The sequence below is a fragment of the Limulus polyphemus genome, unplaced genomic scaffold (assembly GCF_000517525.1).
Source record: "Limulus polyphemus unplaced genomic scaffold, Limulus_polyphemus-2.1.2 Scaffold2857, whole genome shotgun sequence".
NCBI lineage: Eukaryota > Metazoa > Arthropoda > Merostomata > Xiphosura > Limulidae > Limulus > Limulus polyphemus.
In genome coordinates, this window is record NW_013668467.1 from 79,234 (window position 1) to 105,076 (window position 25,843).

General features: G+C 32.4%; 1 protein-coding gene across 1 annotated transcript in view; it reads left to right on the plus strand.

The window, feature by feature from the left end:
* The window catches only part of LOC106468070 (elongation of very long chain fatty acids protein 4-like), a 35,436-nt gene that overhangs the window by 6,927 nt on the left and 2,666 nt on the right, over positions 1 to 25,843 (plus strand). Inside the window, exons 2-4 of the mRNA XM_013928468.2 lie at positions 13,352 to 13,539; positions 18,910 to 18,990; positions 24,898 to 24,954. Coding sequence (XP_013783922.1) covers positions 13,352 to 13,539; positions 18,910 to 18,990; positions 24,898 to 24,954 — 326 coding nt within the window. The remainder of the gene's footprint in view (positions 1 to 13,351; positions 13,540 to 18,909; positions 18,991 to 24,897; positions 24,955 to 25,843) is intronic.

A 25,843-nucleotide genomic window follows, 5' to 3' on the forward strand; every position in this document is an offset into this window, starting at 1 on the left:
AAATTTAAGTGAGTTTAAGTTTTAGAAAAAGCTTAATAAGTATATGAATGAAAGGGCTGGATTTAAAATTTATTTTATTTTTTATAATCATTTTGATTTAGTTTTGATGATGGAACAGCCAAGATGGACCAATAGTTCCCATGTTGTCCCTAAATATTATGTACTGAGTACTGTAAGTTGGAACTTGTATTTTAAGGCAGTACTAGAACTGGGACTTGATTGAGTTTGCTTTGTCATTTTTTGGTTACACGTGTATTATTTTTCTTTTTTAAAAACAGGTCCACTTCACCCAGCCAAGTACCACTTCTTTTTTGTTTTGAGAATTTCACCCCTACTTAATAGTATTAAGCAAACTTTTGGCATCTCATAGAGCTATTTCCAGAGTAACTGAAAAATCTAGTAATAGTAGTAGCAATGATAATTAACTTTCTGAGTATAATTTCTAATATTTCTTAACTTACAATCCAATTAAGTTATTTTCATTAAAATTAGGGCCAAGAAAAGATTGCTTGAACTTAAAAGAGGAATCTGAATACTGCTCAATAAATGTTAAACATGAGATCCAGACCTGATTAAGTTATTTTAAGAGTTGTATTTAGCATAAAAAATCTCTCCATATTTCTTGCATTTATGCAAGTAACAGTTCCATTTCCTGTGACCTTGGCTATTTGACAACTGACCAGTTTTCCCAAGATTCAGGATTAAATTAAATTCCAAACTGTCTTGATCATAAGGAAATAACAATAGGCCAGAACAACAACAAAAAAAATCTTCTTTGTACTAAAACGTTTTCCTTCTCTAATTTTGACTTTTTAAAAATAATGACTAAATCTGTAACTTGCTCTGGTCAGAAGTTAATATTAAATGATATCTTTCACTTATGGTATTGAAATTTTCTGTTTCTCCTTCTCCCAATGTTCCGTAGGGGGACAATGGTAACTTTATGGACTTGCAACACTAAAATCCAAAGTTTGATTCTCCCCAGTAGATACGAGCTTTACCTTAAATAACAAACAAACAAATCCTCTTCCCAAAAATGAAAATTTCAAATCTACCAGCAGCAAAATTCATAAAACAAGTAATTTGTGGTCTGTCCTAATCTTACTTCCCTGATGATTAAAAAAAAAGTTTGGAATTGAATTTGATTTTCATGAAAAATAATCATCTAATGGAAGATGACAAAGTGAAAGAAGATGGCACTGTCAGTAGTGTGGATAGCCTCAGACTGTGCTTTCACTTGTCGACTGTGTTGAAATTGGATATAAAGGCCAAGACTCTAAAACCTTAAGATTAGAAATGGATATTCCGTGTTTGTAAAAACTGAGTTATTTTTGAAAATGCCAGTCCAAGAAATAGTTTGTTTTTAAGGAGACTCAAATTCATTCAGTGTAACTTTATTTGCAGTTTACTTACTGTAGCCGAAGTTGGATTTTGCTTTGGGAAAAATTGGTGTATTACTCTGCACAATATTAGGTTGAGACAGGAAATTATAGAAAAAAATAATAAGGAAAACCACAAAGATAAGATGGTTGTTTTTATAGGAAAGGATGACAATGATGGGTATACAAAACATGAGGGTTAAGGTTAAAAAAGGTACTTGAGTCTTAAACAACTGCAGATAACAGTCTTAGTACTGGCAGTTACTTAGGGAGAAAAACAAGGGAAGATTATGAACGTAATATAATTAGTCCGTCAAGGCTGTCCTTGCACACCTACCATTGAGAAAGCCAAAAATTTCAGACCACTCATTTATTCAGAAATCATTGTTTTTTTCTCTTAAGATCCTGAGAAGTGGATCCTGATTCTTCTAGTACTACTGCCGATAGCAACTCGGTATCTGTATTTATAGCAATACTGAGAATTTGCTGTAACATACAGTTAGAAGCTTTGAGTCGTGATTAAATGATGATTACGATGACATAAATTTAGAAGGTTTTAAGTTGCTTCATTGAGACTGTATAAAAAAATAAAATAAGGAGGGTTATTTTAGTTGTCAGAAACTGGATAACATCTTATGAGGGAAGTAATATGTCAGAGATCTATTATGTAGAATGTGTGGGTTGAGATATAACATTTTAGGGGCAACAAGAGGCTCCCCATCATAGCTGTCCCATTCATTAAATCAAACCTGTATCCAACCCTACAAATATTCATCAAACCCTCTCTTGAACTTTTCCAATCCTGTTGCATCTACCACATCTGTTCAAGAATAAAATTGCCTAATTTGTAGAAAACTTCTACCCTTCCAAATCTTAAATCTATGTTCCTTAGCCCTACCACTCGTACCACCGAACAAGAAAAAATGCATTAATCCTATCTATCCCATTTATAGTTTTCAACACTTCATTCAGATCCCATCTAAATCTTTTTTTCTCAAGAGAAAATGTTAATTATTCAGTGCCATTCTTAAAGTAAAGAACTTAAGACTGAGCAAAGTATTTTGAGGCCTAACAAGTAATTTGCACTGAGAAATGATAACCTCCTTTGACTTATTTTCAATATTCCTATATAGACAACTAAAAATTCTATTTGCTTTACCTTTGGTATGATATTTTTGGCTTGTGTGTTACTTTCATAGTAGTAAGTTGGAGCCCTCTAACTGGAGGTTCAAAGGATACCAAGTTACTTGTTGTGTTTGTGTGTATCTTTCTAATCTGTAACTGAGTTTGTCAGGATGTAAGAATCAAATCATGAAAGGTACATAAGAAGAATCTTTATTTACACTGTGAGAACATAATCACAGTTACTATCACAAGGCAAATTCAATATTAAGGTATGAAACAAAAGTTATTAAAAGTTAAATAAAAGCTCAGCAAAATCCAAATTTTAGGAAAAGAATCTGAATCTAGAAAAATCTCAACCTTAGCAAAATCTCGTCTTCTAAAAGTTACATTACAGAAAAACCTGCTAAATAAAGGAGCAAATGGTTTTTAGTACAAAACAATACAATAACATCGCATAAACTGAGGTTGCACACAGGACTTCTTGTGTACCTGACATGGGCATTACATGCTGTTTTCCTTGCAAGAAATTCAGTTAATTGCCAATTAATGAACAAGCTCCCAAACAGAGCTAGAAAGAAGCAAAGTTGATATGTGCTTACTTGAACAAATTTCCACATCCAAACTGAATATGAAAAAAATACAGAAATTTTGAGAAATTAACTTGTTGATTAAGGAAGTAGAAAACGTAGTATTTTCCTATACCATACTGTCAACAACACTGTCTGGAAGGCTTAAAAGACTGAATGACCAAAACAGTAAGATTCATCTCTTCCATAATGCTCATCATCAAGTTATAGTTTAATTACTTTTCACTTACTATTAAATACCATGTGTCACTTATTTGCAAAACTTCCCAAGTGATCCATTCATAAAACATCATCATCCTTCTCACTGCTAAATATACCCAAAACTTTAATATCATCAGTAAACTTCACCACTTTGATGACCATTCCTAGCACAGAGACCTAAGGTATCCAGTTTCAATAAACTCCATAATTCTCTGCTTGTTCTTTAACTAACCCATAACCCGTTGAGCTACCTTATCTCCAATACCTACAGAGATAATTTTCTTTACTAGTGTTTTATGCAACACTTTTTCAAAAGCTTTCTGAAAATCCAGGAATATCAAATCCACACTGTTATTCTTCTCAATGTAAGCAGTGACATCTTTGAAGAAGGTTGAAAGATTCATGTGACAGACAAGATATTCCATGCTAGCTGTTCAATAAAATTGTAAACTTTGTTCGGTGTCTTTAATCAGGCTCTAACATTTTTACCATCACACATGTAAAACTGATTGGCCTGTAATTACATTGCTAATGCTTGCCACTTACTTTAAAAATAGGTGTATTGTTAGCCTGATTCTAGTCTTTTGACACTTGCCCACTACTCAAAGATTGACAACACATTTTACTAAAGGAATTAGTTATGAAATCCTTAACCTCTTTTCATACTCTTGGAAGAATATTTGGACTGGAAGCCTTATCATTTCTACACTTCCCAAGTTTTATTTAACAGTTCCATGACTAATATTAAGTTCATATACCTCTATTTGGGTGCAAATGGTCATTGCTCTATTAGTTTTGCTGAATATGGAGATCAGGAATAATGATATTTTGGTTACAAATTTTAAAGGGATGTGACAAGAATTATCTGTTGTTAATTGTGCAGCTGGGTTGTTTGGAGACACTGATCAATTATGGAAAAATGTTTAAATATTCAAGATAAAGATATTCCTTATAGAAAGAAAAGAGTGGCGTCAAGTAAAAAACCGGGTTGGATCACAAAGAGTTTAAGAGATAAAATTAAAGAAAAGCATCACAAATTTAAGAAATTTAAATTGACTGTTCTGATGAGAGATGTAGAAGATTAGAGAATATCAAGAATGTTGGTCAAACAGGAAATTAGGACATAAAAAGGATGTATGAAAAAATGTTGGCTGAGAATATAAAAATTAACAGTAAGGATTTCTTTAACTACATTAAGGGTAAAAAAATGTTAGGATGGGGGGTAGGACCTTTGAGTGATGATAAAGGAAGGCTCTTATCTGATGATTATGAAATGACTGGGCTTTAAATTCTTCTTTTTCTTCAGTTTTTACTAAGGAAGATTTAAATAATATTCCTTATCCTGAAAAATTGATAAACGGAAACAAGATTATCACATTATTGTGAGCTTGTTAAGAAAAACTTGGGAAGTTTAAAGAACAATAAGGCTCTTTGGTCAGATAAAAGGTTTTGAAGAAGGTTAAAGATTGGACATGTGAGCCACTTGGTACTATTGTTTGCAAGTTCGTGAATAGTGGACAAGTGCCAGAGGATTGGAAATTGGCTAATGTTACTCTTTTTCAAGGGAGGTGATAAAAATTGTCCCAGTGATTATAGGCCCATTAGTCTTACATCAGTTGTGGGAAAAGTTTTGGAAAGTCTGATAAAAGATACTTTATAAAGTCATTTAACAAAGTTTAAAATTTTATTGGATAGTCAACATGGTTTCACTAAGGAAAAATCTTGCCTTACAAATCTTTTAACATTCTTTGAAAAGGTTACTTATGTAGATGAGGGAGGGTGTAGATTTGGTGTATTGGGATTTTCAGAATGCATTTAACAAGGTATCATATAAAAGACTTCTAAAAATATTTCTGTAAGTGTGGGGAATAAGTTAGCTAATTGGATAAAAGAGTGGTGGATGGAAGAAAGCAGAGGGTTGTTATAAATAGAGTTCAGTCAAACTGGATTAACGTCACAAGTGGGATACCTCAGGGCTCAGTCTTAGGGCCTTTTGCTCTTTTTAATTTACATCAATTCATAGATGAAGGAATGGGTAATAAGTTACTTAAATTTGCTGATGATATTAAGATCTTGGGTGTTGCCGGCTGTGAGGATGCTGCTGCTTTACAAAAGGATTTATATCATTTAATGAGTTGGGCAAATAAATGGCAAATGGGTTTTAATTATTAAAAAATACAAGATAATGCTTGTAGTTTATCATAATGTAGATTATAAGTGTAATTTTGATGGGAATAACCTAAACAGCATTATGAAAGAAAGAGCTCTTGGTGTAGTGGCTGGCTAGTCTGTTATTAAGCCATCCGAGCAGTGTGCTGTTGCTAGTGATAAGGCAAATAGGATTTTAGGTTGTATCTACAGAAATACTGAATACAAGTCTAAAAAGGTTATAATGTGTGGGTTACATGTTATATACGTAGGTCACTGATTAGCCCACATTTGGAGTATTGTGTTTAGTCTTTGGCTCCTTACTTTAGGAAGGACATTAACTTGTTAGAAGGGTTTCATAGGAGGGCTCCTAAAATGGTGCCCGAGATGAGGAGAGGTTAAGATCTCTGAAATTGTTTTCTTTTGAAAAAAGAATAGTTACAGGGGATCTAATTGATGTGTTTAAGATTGGCAAGGGAATTGATAGTGTTGATGCAGAGAATGGTAGGATTAGAGTAGACGAATATAAATTTTAGCAGAGTAGGAGTCATCTTCAGGAAAGATAGTTTTATTTTTCTAAGAGGGTGGTTGCCTTCAGATTTTGTGGAGGCAGAGAATTTAAGAGAAAGTTTGATATCTATATAAATTATATGGCTGGCTTTAAGATTATATATATTAATTTATTTATTTAATAATTTTAGTTTAATTTAGAGGATGGACAGCTGAGATGGACCAATAGGTCCTTTGGTTCCCTAAACATTATATTATGTTAACATATTTTTCAGTTTTAATTTCTAATGGTCCCAACTATTGTCACTATCTTCTCTTGTGAAAACTGAAGAAAAATGTAGCATGCAAATATGATTATAATCTTCTGTAGTAACCCTTCAGCATTCTTCATGCAAATATAATATAATCTTCTGTAGTAACCCTTCAGCATTCTTCATACAAATATAATATCTTCTGTAGTAACCCTTCAGCATTCTTCATGCAAATATGATATAATCTTCTGTAGTAACCCTTCAGCATTCTTCATGCAAATATGATATAATCTTCTGTAGTAACCCTTCAGCATTCTTCATGCAAATATGATATAATCTTTTGTAGTAACCCTCAGCATTCTTCATGAAAATATAATCTTCTGTAGTAACCCTTCAGCATTCTTCATGAAAATATAATCTTCTGTAGTAACCCTTCAGCATTCTTCATGAAAATATAATCTTCTGTAGTAACCCTTCAGCATTCTTCAGAGAAGCATTTTAACATTTTGTTACTTAAATGTATTTAAAGAAATATTAACTATTAGTTTTAACATTTTCAGCTTAACTTTTTTCATGTGATTGTCTTTCTTGTATCTTTCTTAACCCTCTCTCTTGACTCTATAATCCTCCGTCCAACTTTTCCATCTTATTAGTTACATTAAACTTTCAAAATTTGTAATATTTATCTTTATTTTTTTCTTAATACTTCTGGTGAGCCATCCCGGTCTGTTATTTACAGCCATCCTTTTTTTTCAGTGTGAAACATATTTATTTTTAATATATAAAACTTATTTTTAACAGCTATCCCCATCTGACAATCATTGCTAGTTCACTCAGAATCACTTTCTGTCTCTTTCCTTCAAAATCAGCATTCCCTAAATTTTGAACCAAAATATTATTATAAAATTTCTTGAATTTTGTATATAATAACACTTGAAATTTAATTGTACATTGACACTACATGCTCACCCAGTTCCACCCCCTTGGCTGTATCGATGGTATTAGTTACTAAAAAGTCTAAAATAGCGTGCTCTGTAGCAAGGTTTCCAAACTAGTCGATGAAGAAGACCATCTTGAACAGTTACCAAGAGTTTAACCCTCACTATTTGCCACTAAAGTCTCCCAATCAGTATGACTTAGAATCTAATCCCCAATGATTAATCTCAATAGCTACTGTATTCTTGATCTTAAATACAACGCTTCTTTTTAATTTCATCAGTCTAATTAGGTTGTCTACAAAATATTCCAATTAAAAGATTTTATCCCATATCCACTAACAGAAACCTGTACTAACTTAACATAACTTGTTATCCTCTTTAACCCTTTCAAGACGGGTCACAGGTGAAAGGCCATGTCATCTTGTTTGTTGACTCACATTCAAAATTTTTATTGAACTACTATTTCATGAATTTATGTCAATAAGTTTGGTATCAAACTGTAGATTATAATTCAAATTTTAGTACCATATATTACTCAATTTATTAATTTAAAAGCAAATATAAAAAAAACACAGATAAACAATTTTTGTGTGCATGTGGTATGTTGAATGCAGCATTGGTTCAAATTAGATGTTTGTGAAGTCAAAATGCTAAGTGTATAGTTTTGATTGAATTAGAAACTCAAATTAACGATATTAACAAGCTAGAATATAAAATAGAGCCTCTTATCTTTTCAATTTGCTAAGATAGATACTGCTCATGTAATAAATCAAACAAGTGGCACCCCCACCCTCCACCTCTTTCCATTTTTGGAAATGCTTCCTTATATACATTTACTTCTATATATGATATGAATAACCAAATAGAAGCTCAGAATGTCCCCTAGTGGCTTTCTCAGTCATTTTAACAGACTTTAAACTTATGACCAAGTACAACGGTCATAACTAGAAGAGATAATTGTTTGCTTTACTTTTTTTATTTACTGTTCTATGTGTTAGGAAAATATATGTTTAAGAACTTATTTCAAAATAGTAATAATGTATATATGCATATATAATGTATAATAATTGAAATATGACTGTATTTTACAAAATACTACTCTACTAAAACACACAGCTAAGACAAGTTACTTTGTAAAGACCAAAGGTCAGTTTTATGTTATTTGATACGGTAACATGAGTGCACGTGAGCTGCATCATCGTAATTTCTGTATGTTAGCCAGGCACGGGTGAAAGGTCAATATAATAAATATATATAAATGTATAATGTGAGATTTAAGCTATTTAGTCTGAACATTTATGTTTTCGTGTTATAATTTGTGTTCATTCTAGAATGAAAGACATAATTTATATTTATTTCCTAATTTTTTATGGTTGTTGCGAGATCGGTCAAATCTACCGAACCAGTACAGATATTAATTACTGAAAATAACAGATAAAATATAAAGTTTTTTCTTAAGAAATGTTTTAGAATTATCTTGACATTATAAAGATTTAGCATGTGAAATTTCAAAGTTTTCTGATGCATAAAAGTATTTTTAGTCTTTAAATTAATATTACTTTGCATGATAGGTAGGCAACATGTGAAAAGAAAAAATAGACATGAGAAAAACATTGCTTTACAAACCTTAAGACTTAATAAAAAAAAAATACTGATATTTTGTGTATGAAAGCATTGTAATGTTTACTGATAATCTGCCAAATTTCATTAACATTCGATCACTAATTTAAAAGTTATAGCATGAAAACAAGCACAAAATGGTTATGAGGTCAGTCCCAGGGACCAAGCCCATGCTGAAAAGAGTTAACCTTACTAAGGCTATCTCAGGATAAATCTCATTATGCTCCAGAAATTTACTAACAGTAAGATTTCAAAGGTATACCAAAACATGAATTTTTATGATAAAACTAAGAAAAGCCCCCAACCATTAAAATGTTAAACACCTTAGTTATATCATAATCATCGTCTTCAGTAAGAAAATTGCAAGCTCTCATAATTAGTCTTCAAAAAAACATTACAAACATTTCAGCACTCTAGCAATATATTCCTCTCACCAATAAGATTCTCATTTAAATCTTAGTTATCTTAACTTCCAAAAAGTTTTAGATGAGGTTCCTCACAATAGTTTAAATAGTAAGTTATATGCTGATAGAATTGGGGGAAACTCAAAAGGGAAAATTAACTATTGGCTTGAAATTAAAAAATGGAGGGTTGTAATAAATGGACATCATTCCAATTGTAAAAATATGACTTAAGGGGTCTTTCAAGGATTTATCATGGCACAGTTGTTGTTTAATACCAATATTAATAATATAAGTCACTGTATAAGTAATAGGTCCAGGCTGGTTTATTAGTCAAAGTGATTTTCTTCATTAGGATTATCATATTGTGGAATGGTTTGCTAGATGTTATTAGAACCTTCTAAGATTTTCTCATTGTTTTGATCAAGTATTGTTACATCATAATATCTCGTAGTGTATAGAAAGTTCTAGGCCTCATTTGGCTATTTATAAATATGCATCCAAAATGTAGTTCAAGTTCAGTGAAAGCAAGTTAGTTAGAGATATAGTTAAATAGATCTAGACTGTGTGAAATTATCACAGATTGTATTGTAGTAACACAGTATAGAAGAATAATTTGTCTTGTCAGTTGTTTCTAAAGTAATTGAACAAACCTGTGTGGACTTTTGACAAAAAGAGACAATGTTTCAAAGCTCTGGATACAACTGTGGTAACCAACAGTTATAGTAGTGGTTTTAAAGAGAAATTATTGTAATAACAGAGCAGAAAGAATAATTCATCTTGTCAACTTGTCCTAAAGTAACTGAGCCAGCCTGTGAGGAGTATGATCAAAAGGGATAAATATTTAAAGCTATGGATACAAATGTGATAGCCACCAGTGTAATGAACATTTGTATATACATTTGACTTGTTTTAATACATCATTTTAAAACAAGTGGACTGTGTGCTGTTTGTTTATTGCTGAAATTTACCACCAACAATTCACAGATACCTACTGTAAAGAATCTGCCCCATACATATGCATACCTGACATACAGGTGCTTATTTACCCTTTACAGATCAGGAGAGTATCACTGATATTCCTTAATTGGTTCCTTTTGACAGTGAAAGTATTTAACTAAATTATCTGAAAATTAGTATCAACTTACTGGAATTGTATTTAGTTTTAACTTTAGAAAATTCATATAATTTAATTTTTCCCCTTTTATGTTCTGAAATGTCCAAAATTTTGTTGTAAAACAGAGTTTTGAAAAAAGAAAATTAAAAATATTTCCTTTAAGTTTTCTTAAAGATTGATCAAGAAATTTCGTTAATCATATTCTCAACTCATGAAAAACCCACTTGATTGTAGAAGACAGCAAAGACTTGATGGTTATTTCAGTGGAATGGCTTAATCTTGAACAATTCAACTCTAAACATGATTTTTTTAATCTTCACTGCTGTAGATAAGTGCAACTTCTGGATTTAAACATGTATAATAACTTCATATAAGATGCATGATATTAGTGTTGTTTAGAGCATAATGCTGACAAATATATGGTTCAGGGAAACCTAATTTTGACATCTATCACATTTAAGCTAAAAGGTCATTGGGTTACATTCACATGATTAAAAGTGTTTATCTTGGCATAATGGCAAGATTTGATACATTTTGTGCACACAAACAGGAGATAAACATAGAACCTAAATTTTTTGGGTTATGCATTTCCAAATGCATAGTCAGAAAAGTTAGTGTAACTACTGGTAAAGTAGATAAAGATCAGGGATTTTGGAAACCAGCAGACAACATTTCTAAAATTTTCATAGCAGCATACTTATTGTGCCGACCAGTGAACTTACAGTTTTGGTCAACATCACAATGTACTAAAGAATGTCATGATATATTAGCAAGGTTCTACAAAACTTCCCCATTGAAAGTTCAGGACTCTCACCTAGAAATAAACTAAAAGTCACAGGAGAAATGTGGGGATCCCAATAGTTTTGTTGTTAACTGCAATCAATCAACACAAGATATTAAAAATTTGATGAATTCTTGCAATTCAAATAATGGGGTATGAATAAAAAACATTTACTATAAAAAATTTCTGTTGATTTTTTTTTTGAATGGATAACGTGCAACACAAACCTACTGTTAAAAGTGCCTTTAACATTGAGCTAAGCAAATTGGAGTTTGTAGTTCTGTTATTTAGAAATAAACTTTAAGTGTTACATATACTGTAGTGTATTTGTATATTATTAATTCCATTTATACGTACCTTAAGATGTATGTATGTGTGTGTGTGTGTTGCACAGTTTTTTTGTTTTTATGACTAACTGTTGATCTAGCTTATACTTGTATGTGGGTCACTCAGAAAAAAAATCTTTAAAATCTAACCCTAACATAATAATAGTATAAAACACTTTGCATTTCTATGATATAGATAATAGAGAGTTTGTTTGAGAAGGGGAGTGGAAAAGTTGGGGAACACGTACTCAAATATTAGAAATAAAAAACAGTTTAAGTTTTGAAGATGAAGATAAAGATTTATTTTTTGTCTAAACTTTCCTCTTAAGAGTTATAAGTTTGTGGAATAATATTAATAAAGAATAAACTAACACATCTAAATGAAAACTTTTTGTAGTTTATCTTCTGTCACATTTCGAGCAGGTGCCTTTCGTCAAGCAGTAAAATCTGTGATAACATGGTCTTTACTGCCTGACAAAGGGTGTCTGTTCAAAACATCACAAAAAATAAACTAGAAAAAATTTTCATTATTCTTTATTATCATTTATCTAAGATTTTCTTCTTGTGTCTTGCAGAACAATCTTTCAAGAGCTTGTGGATTGACTTGCGTATAATATTGCATGTTTGTGTTGTAAAATACACTTCAGATAGAAAGTTGTCTTCTCAAATCTTGAAATACTATTTGCTCAGAACAATGATGCCAGAGAACACGTGTGAGCAATGGCTCCCACAATGGCGGATTTCTAAAATTAACATACATATTTATTACAGCTGTTAGATTAATTTTTTCGGTTAAGTAGGTTGATTTTTCTTGCATTTTTGTTGAGTGAATACATGAATATCATGGAAATCACTGGCCCCATTTTAGTTTAGTAACTCTTTGAAGATAAATGCATGGTAATCTTGATTGCTCAAATGTTTTGTTACTTTGTTTATTGTTATATTCTTATCTTTTCAAGTTCAGAAATGCTTAACCCACCCTTGCTGAATGGAACCACCTTCATACCATGGATTGCCCCACACCTCATACCAAAAAAACATATTAAGTATTAATAGATTGTTAATTTATCCTATGTGTGCATTTAAAGTAAACAACTTGTGAACAATTCCAAAGAATATTGTTCATTTTTGTATATTTTGGTAGTGTTAACAAAAGAATAATGGAAAATATCACATATTGATGCTCGATATGACTTTATTTACAAAAAAATACATGATTAAAAGTAGAATTATTATTATTTTTTAATCTAAGCATCTTCTTGGGAATTATTTTGAACTAAAAATATCATTGATTGAGCAATATCAATGAAAATGATAAATAATAGAGAGATAATAAATCCCGGAAAACATGCCATGGTTTATTATTAAGGGGTATTTTTGCTCCCCAAACCACAAGAAACCACCTGTTGCTCTCAGCTCAGCTGGGGTAGAAATGGGAGGAGTTAGGTGAGTACTCTATCATCTGTTTTAGGGAGCTATCAGGAAACAGCAAAAGCATGAGTGCTTCTACCTGTTTGTGAGATTGTTTACAAAACGTTTGGGTTAGAAAAAAACGCAAGATACGAATGTAGGATTAATAATGTGTGTGTATCATTTTGTTTTCCTATTTATAATATAATTATTAGTATCAAACAATCTTGTTTAAATAAATGATTAATAACAAGCTGAAGCTGTAAACATAAATGCATTTATTCTATCTTCAATCAATATCTACCAAGACATTTATAGACGACATAAAAATTATTTCTACTTTATTTAAAATATGTTTGTCATATCTTAAAAAATACAGAATATCTAAAACAGAATGTGCATCTTTTAATGATTTGAACATTTACATGTATTTTCTGAATATTAGATGTGTCAGCTGTGTGTTTGTTTTTCTTAAGGTGTATTTGTGCTTAGTTTCAAACTTTGACATAACTTTTATTAATGAAATTTGCTGAAAGCTCTTTTTTTTTTTAATAAAGATCCAAGGACAACCAACTGGATTCTGATTGACTCTTTCCTTCCGTCTGCTCTAATCATGATTAGTTACTTAATATTTATCCATGTGGGATCAAAAGTCATGAAACATCGATCACCGTTGCAGTTAAGGTGGTTACTTGTTCCATACAACTTTGCTCTTGTGTTGATGTCAGCTTATCTGTGTATTCAAGTAAGTTTAATAAGCACATGAAAGCAACATCCAAATTGTTAACAATTCTAGTCTTTTAGATAGCACATTATACTATATAAATATCCATTGAACTATCTGTACTGTGTATGGTTTTTACAGTCCTAATGTAGTTGCAGTGTCGTTATATGAAATGTAGTGTAAATTTGCACAATTTATAATCAGTGTTGAGATTTATTGGAAGATATTTAAAATTTCAAAATAAAAAAATTCAATATTTTATTAAACATATAGTCCATAAAATATTAGTATGCATATTAATCTACTGTAGAATAATTTCATGTAAAAAAATTACAAATTTGATTTAAAAAGTGAAACTTGTACATTAATTTTTTATATTTAATTTAAAATAAAGCAGTTATGATAATACAAACTAGAACATTAAAACCTTTCATTCTGATATGATAATTTAACACCTCTGATTACAAAATAGCTTTCCCTGATTTGACTGCCCTCTATATGTGCAAATTTTCACTCGCTACTGGTTTTTATGCTCCCACCTACCTCCACATGGTATAGCTATATTGTAGCATGAAAGTAAGCATGTGACAACCCTTCACCAATAGGAATGTGACACACCCTCCTAGCACAGCTGACTCCCTCTATGCAGTAGAATCCACTCTTCACTTTTCTATTTTTTTTAATTCGAATTTATTAATTTCCATTTACTGTATTTTTCATGCAGTTTCATTACTGCTTCACTTTGATTTGCTTTCATCTATTTCGCATGGAGTGTTCTTTAACTCAGGGGAATTAACATGAATTCACAGTTTCAAGTCACAACCACTATTGCTTCAGACACTACTGGTGAACAATGGCCTATTACAAAGGCTTCAGTTTCAACATTATCGGCTGAGGATGATTCAGCCTTTATCTGCCAGGAGATGGCTTCCTTCGTGTAGGTCAAAGGCTCTCCTGTAGATCAACCACTTCTCCCCTCTTCAGGGGAGCTGGAACAGGATGGTGACGATTTGGACAGCTTTTTTCCTCCCTGTTCAGTGTAGTCTCATTTTCAAACTGTGTACTTGCCACTACCTTCTCCTTTTCTACAGTTAGTATTACAGGTATATTATGTTTTGTCTTTTTCTCCTATTTCCCATTACCCGTCCCCTTCCCTATTGACCAATGCACCAACCACCAGTTATATTTTGTCTTTACTCCTTTACTTCATATTGGAGTCCATGCTGAGCATTTCATCCATCAATTGCATTTGGGGGTCAGTGTGCAGTGCCCCCCATGTGCAGCTGAGGTTCATGCATTAGCATACCATCATTCAGGAAATCCTTTTCTTGACACGCAACAATTGGATTTGCATTTCCCCTTTAAGGTTCTGGTCCTGATACCTCTGTGCACTTTTTACAGGAACAGTACTCCAACCTTAACATCTACGTTACCTTTCTTTCATACACCTTTTATCTGAGGTTATCCGTTATTCCACTGAGGGATTTTCTTTGGATGCTTGTCCTCCTCTGCCTTGTCCCCCCACAAATGGCTCCTTTGTTGTTGGGACCTCTAAGGTAGCTTTTTTAACTCATTTGCATCTCCCTCCTACATCTTTGTGAAGTCTATGCATGGGCTCCATTTTACAGCAAACAGTTTTTGGTGTCTTCCTGACTCATTGGAGTCAAGAGTGGAATCCACCCATTTACATACTTCCCTCTCCTCCCTGACCACACATTTGTTGCAAACTTACCTAGGTCCTGTTCCTGTATCCTACCACTCCTTCCTGTTCCTTTACCCTGTATTATTGTTCACTACTGACCCATATACTGCTAGTGGTACCAGTGACTATTCCATAGGATCAGGTCCAGTATGGACCTGACTGCTTCTTTCTGCAGGTATTTGGGAGACATTTACCATAGATCCATGGGTTCTTCAGGTCTTATCAGAAGGACTTTCCCTTCATTTCCTTTCAGTTCCTCCTCTATTACATTTTCACCAGTCTGAATCATTATATTGAAGTTCCTTGGCTCACCATGGAGTCTATATTATCTCTTCAATAGGCTTTTAATCCAGGCCTTTGGATGATGAAGAACAACGTGTCCAATGCCTACCTTCATATCCCCATTTCCCCTGCAACCCATTGTTATCTTTGCTTTGTCCACAAAGAATGTGTAAATTTGTTCCTGGCTCTCCCTTTTGGGCTGGCATTGGTTCCCTATGTTTTTGTCAGTGGTCAATGCCCAACTTCTTCATTTGCACAGACTATGTTTCAATCACTAATGGACAGCTGGCTCCTTCTAGCTCCTTTGCTTTTGGCTTCTTCCATCAACATGCAGTTTCTTCTTAGGGAAGCTGCTTGGGTGGGTTGACTGGTCAAGCTGGAGAAGTCTGTTCTCATGCCCACTCAACATCTCATTCACCTTGAGGTATTCTTTAATTCCCACCTCAGTCAGGCCCAGCTTCTCACCTTTGCCTGTGTTCCATGGAGCTTATGATTCAGAAGGTTCAGTCCTCACTTTTTCCACCTGTCCAAGAAGTTCTTTCTCTTTTGGGACTTGGACTTCCTTGGAGGCCCTTATTTCTTTTGGTTGTCCTCACTTGCATTCTCTTCAGTGGGTACTTCACAATTAATGGAACCTCACCACAGATCGCCTGTATTACTTGGTATCCCTTCCTTCTAGACTGATTTTGCCTGGTGGCTGGACAGGGACAACACAGTGGCTGATGTCCATCTTCTTCCTCCATGACCAGAGGTGCATATTTTTATAGATGCTTCACTGCCAGGCTGGGTGGCATATTGTGACACCCAAAAGATCTTGGGCTGTTTGTTGGGCAATGGCTCATTTGAGGAGCTAAACAGTAATAATCCATTCTGACAACTCAATGGTTTCTCTTACATCACTAAGCAAGAAGGCATTCAGTTCTATTTCCTATGTTTTCACACATTAGATATGCTGTTTGGGCCCACAGCCTTTGCATTCATTTGTTGGCTTGTGTCGTTGCAGATTGATTATCCCATTCCAACAAGATTCTCACCACGGAGTGGCCCATTGACCATCAGGTTTTTAAATGGCTACATTCTCAGTTGGGTACTTCCTAGCAGGACACTTTTTCACCCACCTGAATACAAAATTCTCTCTATTTTGATCCTCTGTTCTTCATCCTTCAGTTTTAGCAATAGATGTCCTCAGTCAAGATTGGATGGGCCTCTACATTTCAGCCTATCCTGCATTTGTATTCTTCCCAGCATCCTATCCATTATCCAAATCACTCCTTGTTGAGTCCTTCTAGTGGTTCTATTCTTGCCAGCTCAACCTTGGTTCCCACTACTCCTCCCTTTTCAGTTGTCACCACCATTACCTTTACCTCTTCTTCTCACCCCTTCCCTCCTCTGTCAACCTCATTTGGCAGTGCTTCATCTGTCCATCCCTCCACTTTGGCTCTAAACATGACTTTCGTCCAGTCCCTTGCAAGAGGTTCTGGACTTTTCACCTGGGTAGCATCCCTTCTTTCCTACTCTGTCTGCCCCTATTCCATGTCAGTGTACCAGTGTAAATGGCATATTTTTTGCTGTTGATTTCTCTGTCAGGGACTCCTTCCTTTCCATCCATCATCTGTCCCAACTTTTTACTTGGGTTTTTGACATTGGTCTTTGTTTTGATCATTGCCTGTTATAGACCAGTGTTGTTCTCTACCTTTCATTTTTTCCATTTCCACCAGGTATTTTCCTCCTGTTATTTCCCTCTCATTTCATTCCTTTTGTTTCCATCGTCTGCCTCAGCCCACATTCTTATTGGATTGGGATCGTAATGCATGCCCTTTCTCTCCCTTCGTTCAAACCATTGACTTCCTGTTCTACATATATAACGTATCCTTAAATAGCTTTTTCCTCCTGTTCACCTATGGACGTGAATGGTTGGATGTGTTTGTCCTTGATGTCTCCCATATCTTTTACCACAAAACCTATGTTCTCCTTTATCCTCATTGTAAACCTTTATCCTCTCTAAAACCTCCACTGCACATGAAGGTAATGTTGGCTTCCTTCGATTTCCCATCTTATTCCCATATTGATCTCAAATGTCTCCATTGTCCAGTCAGGGCTCTGGACAATTTGTGCATGTCATTTTTTACATATAAAGTTACATCCTGCTTTATCAGTTGGGGTAATAATAAATTGTGCTTGAACTTTTTTTATTTTATCTTTGAAGATATTGGAAGAAATCTTTATTTTATATATATATATAGATAGATTTAAAATTTTAATCAATTTTTCTATGGGATTGATGAAATATAATCTCCCAAAAAAGAAACATGGAGAATAGTAAGTTTCTTGCTTCTTTTGATAATATAGTTATCAAAATTTTTTTTTAAATCTTTTAAGATTTCACTTTTTTAGTCTTTTTTAAGATTCTAGATTTAGTGCCTTTCTCCAATATTGATTGTTATTCCTTGCTCTTGATAATCTCTAAATTACATGTAACTATATGATTGTGAAAAGGGTCCTTAAATTCATTATTGTTACAGCTACAAGGCCATTTATCAACTTTTATTGGATTAAATTCTGAAATGAATTTTTCATAGTTGAAAATAAGAGGTTTATTATATTTTAAACTAACTATAGGCTTAATATATTTAATGGGGAAAATGTTCCCTTGAACACTTTAATAGATTAAGAAAGGTAGAGGTAAGCCATTGTATAACTTATGTTTAAAACCTATAACCATATAGGATTTTTCTTTATTAAAGGGTTATTTTTGGTATTTGATTCCATTTTAATCTAAATTTTAATTATATCTTTGATATGCATACGTTTAAATTCAAAATTTAACATATATTTTGACAAATACCTGAGTTTTGTATCTTTTAAATCAAATAATTGTTTTATTATAAATTTTACCAATAGCAGAGTTTAGGTTTTTACAAAACTTTTGAAAATCAATCCATTTTTTTCTATTTTTACTTTTACCCCTATACTTATTTTGTTTATTACAACAAATATTTATCTGAAACATACAGATATTTGTATGAAAATCTTGATTTAATCAATAAGGATAGAGAGATAAAGCATTCTTCTCTTTCTATTGACAGCTTTTCATTTTATATTTTTTCAAATATAGCAATTTTTACATTATTAAATGAATGTTTGTTAAAATGATCTATTTCAGTCGATTGAGGAAAACCCTTATTACTTTGAGATCTATGTAAGTTGATCCTTAGTTGTTTGTTCTACGTATTTAAGACCACGTATACCACAAGTTAGTAAATAAATTATATTATCCATTTTACATAGTGGTGTATCTTGCAGTACATGTTGAAAATCTTTCAATCTTTCTCTCTCTCTCTCTCTCTCTCTCTATATATATATATATATCTTATTATTTTTTCATATATTAATGACTTTAATTGTAGATACTCAGTGCAGCTTATGAGGCTCGCTACAGTGTTGTTTGCCAGGCAGTGGAGTCTTCAGAACATCCTCGAGTTATGAAGGTAAGATAAAAATAGGTGTATTATTTTAGCTGTTATTCTAGAGTTGAAAAGAAAACAAAAAATATAAAGAACATTATGTGATAAGCAAGCATGCAATTTGATGGTAAATCTGTAGGAGGAAACTTAAGTGTTTTATTCTCAAGGTTTGTGGAAAAGGGCTCCCAGAATGATACTTGGTTTAAGATATTTCCCTCCATATATAAGAAGCTTAAACCTTGTTTCATTGTTGCAAAATATTTGGAACATTGAATATTCTAACTATGTGTGAAACATTAGGCATACGTCATTTCAATATAATGTCCACTTACCTACAAAAAATTAACATACGTTGTTAAAACAAGGGAAGAGATGTAACAACAGGAAAATGCACGAACAGACATGTCTTTTCAGAACTTATTTTCACTATATTTTCAGCTGTATATGTATTTATTTTCTTATGTGTTTATATATTAAAATATTTTCAAGGTGTTAAATCAGTGTCACCTTTGAAATAACAGACAATTTCACTCTTCCATAAATAGTTGAAAGTATATTCACATAGTTTTACTAAAGTTCCACAAATGTGTTTTTTATGTAGTTATGACATCCATGTTAACCTGATGAAGATAGGCCCAACTGTACTAATCCTTTTAACTATTAAAAGATTTCATGCATCAACTCAAGCTTTAAGCTATATTATATCATATGTATGCTTCTGTTTGCCTATTCAAATATGATACAGAAACTGCACAAACTGTCTTAACTTTCTCACTACAGGCTCAGTCCCACAGACTGACCTCATAACTATTATGACTGTGCTTATTATAGTTTTCATGCTACAACTGTTAGTACAATAAGCATAACTTCACTGACTTTTGCACTTTATCGGTAAACATTTCAAAGCTTTTGTATACAAAATATCAGATTTTTGTATCAAGCTTTACGATTAAGTAATGATTTGCTCATGCATTTTTTTCTTTTTGAATGTTGACTATCCAACATGAATGTTGACTAGGTTTGATCAATTTGACTGACCTGGTAACCACCATAAAAAAGTAGAAAACAGATATAAGTTATGCCATTTTCATTCTAGAATGACTACAAATTATGATATGAAAACACAAATATTTAGTCTAAATAGCTTAAATCTCGTAACATTTTACATCTATATATACTTATTAGTTTTATTTTATTGATCATTCAGCCATGCTTGGCTAACATTACACAAGTTGCAATGATTTGATGCACGTGCACCCATGTTACCATATACAAGAATATATAATTGGCCTTTACAAAGTGACCTGTCTTGGCTGTGTTCTAGTGGACCAGTATTTTGTAAAATACACTCACCTTTCAGTTATTAAACATTATACAAGTATATATATTATTACTATTTACAAATAACTTCTTAAATTTCAATTATTTTTCTTAAAACATAGAACAGTAAATAAAGAAGTATAGAAAACAATGATCTCTTCTAGTTATGGGCTCTGTACTCATTTGCTGCTTGCCGTAAGTTGCTAAGCCTTATCAAATTTTGCATGTGGATTATGTCAAACAAAATTATTTTTTAGTTTATTATATATATATATATATATATATTTGAATAATTAAAAATCATAAATTACTACATCAAATACTACAGAATTCCACTATAATTTATCAAACTTAGTAACTAAGCCATATTTGGGTGTAAAAAAATTATGATTTTTCAAACTCACTAATGTCTTATCTTACTACTTGGAATCTAGCATGAAAAGAAAGAGTTTCCTGCACAAATACGTCTCAGAGTCTGAGAAAAACCACTAGGGGGACATTCTGAGCTTTTGTTTGGTTATACACACATCATCGGGTGAAGTAGGTGTACATAATAACGTTTTTTTAAAAAATGGAAAAGGTGGGCGAGGCCACCATGGTTGATTCAATAAATATATTAATTTTTCAGAAAATATAAAAGATAGGAGGTGGGTTCTTATCTTACATTCTAGCTTGTCAATATTGATAATTTGTAAGAAACTATTGACTTTGGTATTTGAACGTCACGAACATCTAATCTGAACCAATGCTGCATTCAACGTATCACGTGACACACAAAAATCGATATTTAGGATAATTTTTAATATTTACTTTTTAATTTAGAAACTAACTAATTTATAATACTGAAATTTAAATTATAATCTGCAGTTTGATATCAAACTTATAGACATAAATTCATAAAATAGTGGTTCAATAAAATTTTGAATGTGATGACATGACCTTTGACCTGTGACCATAGGAAGACCCGTGTCAGTAGGGTTAAGATGGTTAGAAGAATGTATAGAATAATTGAAGCCTAAAATCTAGGAAACTGCTGTGGAATACCAAATGGATTGTTGTTTTTTTATTTTTCCTCTGCAGTCCATTTTCACTTTACTCCCAGCATTACGTGTGATAACTCTTGAAAACACGGTAATACCAAACAAACCTCTTTAATACAGACTTTTTGGGATTTCCTTAAATTCTATCACCAGTTTTAATATCTCAAAAAATTTAACAAGTTTTCGTATTCGATCGAAAGTTTAGAAAGAAATTTCAACAGTAACAATATAATGGAATATACAATAAAATGTGCACCATATACATATCTAATAAATAACATTGTTAAGAAAAACTCTCTGTAGCTTAACAAGCCAATAAATTCTTCCCCAATTTCACAGTTGCCATCTACAAAGCAGAGACATATTGGTAAATGTTTCACGTTGATAGAAGACACTTCATCAGCAAGAACAAATAGAATCCAGCCTTTTTTAATTTGTCAGTAATTTTTACTTAAATTACATCTTATCCAATAACATTGATTATGGCTCCTTTTTTGTGAGTGGGGTATTATAAATGAGCTCTCAGTATTTCATCCTTTTCAGCTAGGCCAGAAAATTGCCAGGAATTTTTGGAAGAATTTACATCTTCGGTATCACCACGAAATGCCAATCTTTGTATTCCTAAAAAGAAAATGGCACAAACAATTTGATTAAGAACATGTTTATTCTGAGTTGTACAGGATTGAAGGGCACTGTTGGTAATAATATCAATTCTACTGTATGGTGGATATTCAATGGAAGCCTTCAAAGCATCAACAGCCTGCATAAAATCACGATGATAAACAAGCTTAGAATGGTTGCTTAAAGTATCACTAGTTTTTACCCATTTGTGAAATGATTTGTTGACAAGTGCTACCTTATCACATCGACTATGCACTGGCAGAAGGGTAGCACAAGGACTACAAAAAATGCTATCCTATTTTGGGCTGTACAATAACCATGGTTATTTTTCAAGCCATTTTAAACTTGCAATTACACCCTTGATAAAAGGTAGTAGGAAAAACTTTTGATGGAATACTTTTCAGCATTTCATAGATTACTAATAGCTTGGAATTTTTCATAAAGCGATTTTGTTGGTGTCATTAAATTGCCAGTGTCATTGCATAGCTAAGTGACTACAGAAATACCATGACAAATCACTGAGGAAACCATGATTTCTGTAGTGCAGTTCAATGATGATTGTCCATGATGGTTGTCAATGCTTGAAGCATTTTGAGGTTCAAATAATTCAGTTTGCATCTCATCAGTGTCATCACCACAAGATTATAGCTCAATGGTGTCAACCTGACAAGCTTCTCATCCATTGCAGGCTGAGGTGATGGCTGTGTTGTGTCGTTAGTAGTGTCTGAAAGCAAAAATATATAGCAATTTTATAAAGGTGACCAGTATATAACTTTAACATGACAGTGTACTGTATATGATACATAAAATATATAGTAAAGATTATTGTTGTACTCATCTATATGTAGATGAACTATAATAATTCATGGATTAAACAAACTTTTTAATTTTAAACAAAAGACAAAAGGAATAGCACAACATAAGATAATTATTCTAATTGCATGTAAAAAGCTGTATTAGCTACTAAAGCAGCAAAGCTACGTAGTACTGTATCTTGGTAGTCATGTGTTAATCCTTTCCTTTTACTGACAAAAACACTTGTATATTGCTGCAATCAGTTTCACATAGGCACTTAATTCTGTTCAGTGAGAAGTGTTGAAGATCTGGCTTATATATCGTATACTGTGTAGTCTCGCAAGCCAGACTTTTACTCGTATAACGGGTAATTGTTAAATGGGTTTATGATTAGTACACTTCTCAGCTCCTTCTTGTACAAAAATGCTTAAATCTCAAACCCACAATCACTTTATAGTTATATTTCTGTGACATGACAAAACTTGCTTCTGCTCAAAACCACATGTAGCTTTAGACATACATAACAGTTTAAGTTTAATATGAAGGTTATGATATAGATAGTTTGTATAACACAGGTATCGTACATAGTTATTTTTAGAAGCTAGAGTTTATGGCAAGTTTGTTGACATGATGGTTTACGATTCATACGTTGTGTGGTGTGTAAATTCAATTTTTATGAGTTAGCAATTGTTATATTGTTGCGTCATGTTACTAGACCTTTCTGAATTTTTCAGGTTTTTTTCTTTTTTTTTAATTGAGTATTATTGCATCAGAAGGTCTAGTATGCATAGAATGTTCTTGACTTCTGTCAGGGTATAAATGTGCATCAAAAGATTATTTAGATCTAGTCTGTGTGATGTGACTTTAGTGATAAAGAACATATATTGGTGATTTTTAAAGTGAAGTTATCACAGACTGTGTTGTAATAACAACAGAGAAGAATATTTATTCTTATCAATTGCATTCTAAAGTAATTGAACCACTCTGTGTGGATAAAAAAAGAAACAATTATTTAAAGCTCTGGATACAACTGTGATAACCATCAGTGTAACAAACATTTGTATACATGTTTGACTTGTTTTAATATATTATTTTAAAACAAGTGGACTGTGTTGTTGTTTGTTTATTGTAGAAATTTATCCCAACAAATCACTCTCACCTACTATAAAGAATCCGGCCTACAAAACCTCACAGTAGTGATACGGCTTTGAGCTTCCAATTACAAAGTGACAACGGAGTGTATTGTGTTCAACTATTTCAAGCCAAAAAAATGCTAATGCTTCATCAGAAAAATGTAGACTATGTAGAAAATGCAAAATATCATAAGCAGCTGTGCTATAACTGTAAGCATTTTTTTTTACATCAAAAAATAGGGGGTTTGGCTGGAAACCCCCCTCCCCTACATATAAGACTGATATTTAACGTTAAAATTGTAATAAAAGAACTGACCACTTCAATATCAAAATTGCATATAAAGTAAAAATTACACAGTGCTTACGTTAATGCAACTTCTGGGTTACTATGATTTTAAAAAGTACAATATAGAAAAAAGTATTAAAGTTTGAATTTTAATTTCTTACAATTAATGCATCTGACTTTAGCCTGATGTTGTCCTAACAGATTTATTAACTCTTGTAAACTACTTTTGTTATGATGAACTGCTTGTTTTAGAATGCAGAAGAGCTGCAAGTTGCCAAAAACTGGTATACAGTGTTCAGAGGAAGATCTTGGAGTCTGTCAACTTCTGTTTTTTAACCTGTATCTTTATATACTTTTTAAATGTAAAAAATTAGTTTTGTTTAAAATAATTCTATTTAATGTCCAGTAAAACAAAATAAATTTGTGAATAACAAGGCGGTTGTTAATATGGGGCTCATCTGACAAAAAAGAAAAAACTACATATAGTGGTTTACTTACCTTGCTTACCAATTAGCTGAAATAAACTATTGGAAAGCAGTAAGTCTGAAGGCTTATAACATTCAAAACTAGGTTTGATGCCCATGGTGGGCATGCATATATAACCATTTGTGTAGCTTTGTGCTTAACAACAAACTTTATCAAAAATAGTTGTAATATTACCACAAACCATTTATTTAAAGTACATTTTTAAATGTAATAATTTCTACAGTAATTTTATTTTGTTCTCTTTTATTAGATGGCTGAACTCATTTGGTTATTCTACATCTCCAAGATTGTGGAATTGATGGACACTGTAAGTCATTTCATTATTGAAATTCATTGTTACTAATAACAATTTTAAGGGGGATAAAATATCTATGTTTGCATCAAAAATCAAAACAACCCCAATTAGAACCACTTTCCTCTTTGCTTAGCATAATGTGTGAATCATTCCTTTCTCAAGACCTCCAACAATACAGTGAAAGTGCCATAACGTTTCAATTTTATATGCCAAAGCTGATGTTAAGTTCTAGGAAATACTTGACAAATAGCACGTACAGTGAGTTTTACACTTTGTCATGTGCATATAGCATACACATTCACTTAGTAGTAATCTGTTCATGATGTTTGGAAAGTGCCAGCCTGCGTCTGCAGTGCAGCCAACCAGACTAGACTACATACGTACAACACATGCACTGCACGTTAACATTGAGCCAAGGACTAACCACGTGACCATTTTTACTTCTATATAGTTTTAATGCTATAACTTTTAATACATTAAGTGTATGTTCATAATATTTGGCAGACTTTTAGTTAACATTACAAGTTGATTTTACACAAAAAATCATTTTTTTAAATGAAGTGTTTTTACTAAAGATTTGCCCGTGAATATATCGAATCTTTATTTACCAGTCTGAGTGCAAAGTGATTTTCATGTCAAGATAAAAATACTTTTCTTCATCTTAAATGTCGTTTGTGTAATCTCTAAAACATCCTTAATACATTTCAAACTTTTTTTTTAAGTAAAACTTTATATTTTATCTGTTATTTTCTCTACCATAATTCTGTACACGGTTGGTCAATTTGACTGAGATCATAACCACCAAAAAAAAATTTAAATGAATCTAAATTACCCCTTTTTTTCTTTCTAGAATGACTTCTAATTGTAACGTGAAACTACATTTTTTTATTCTAAGTAGCTT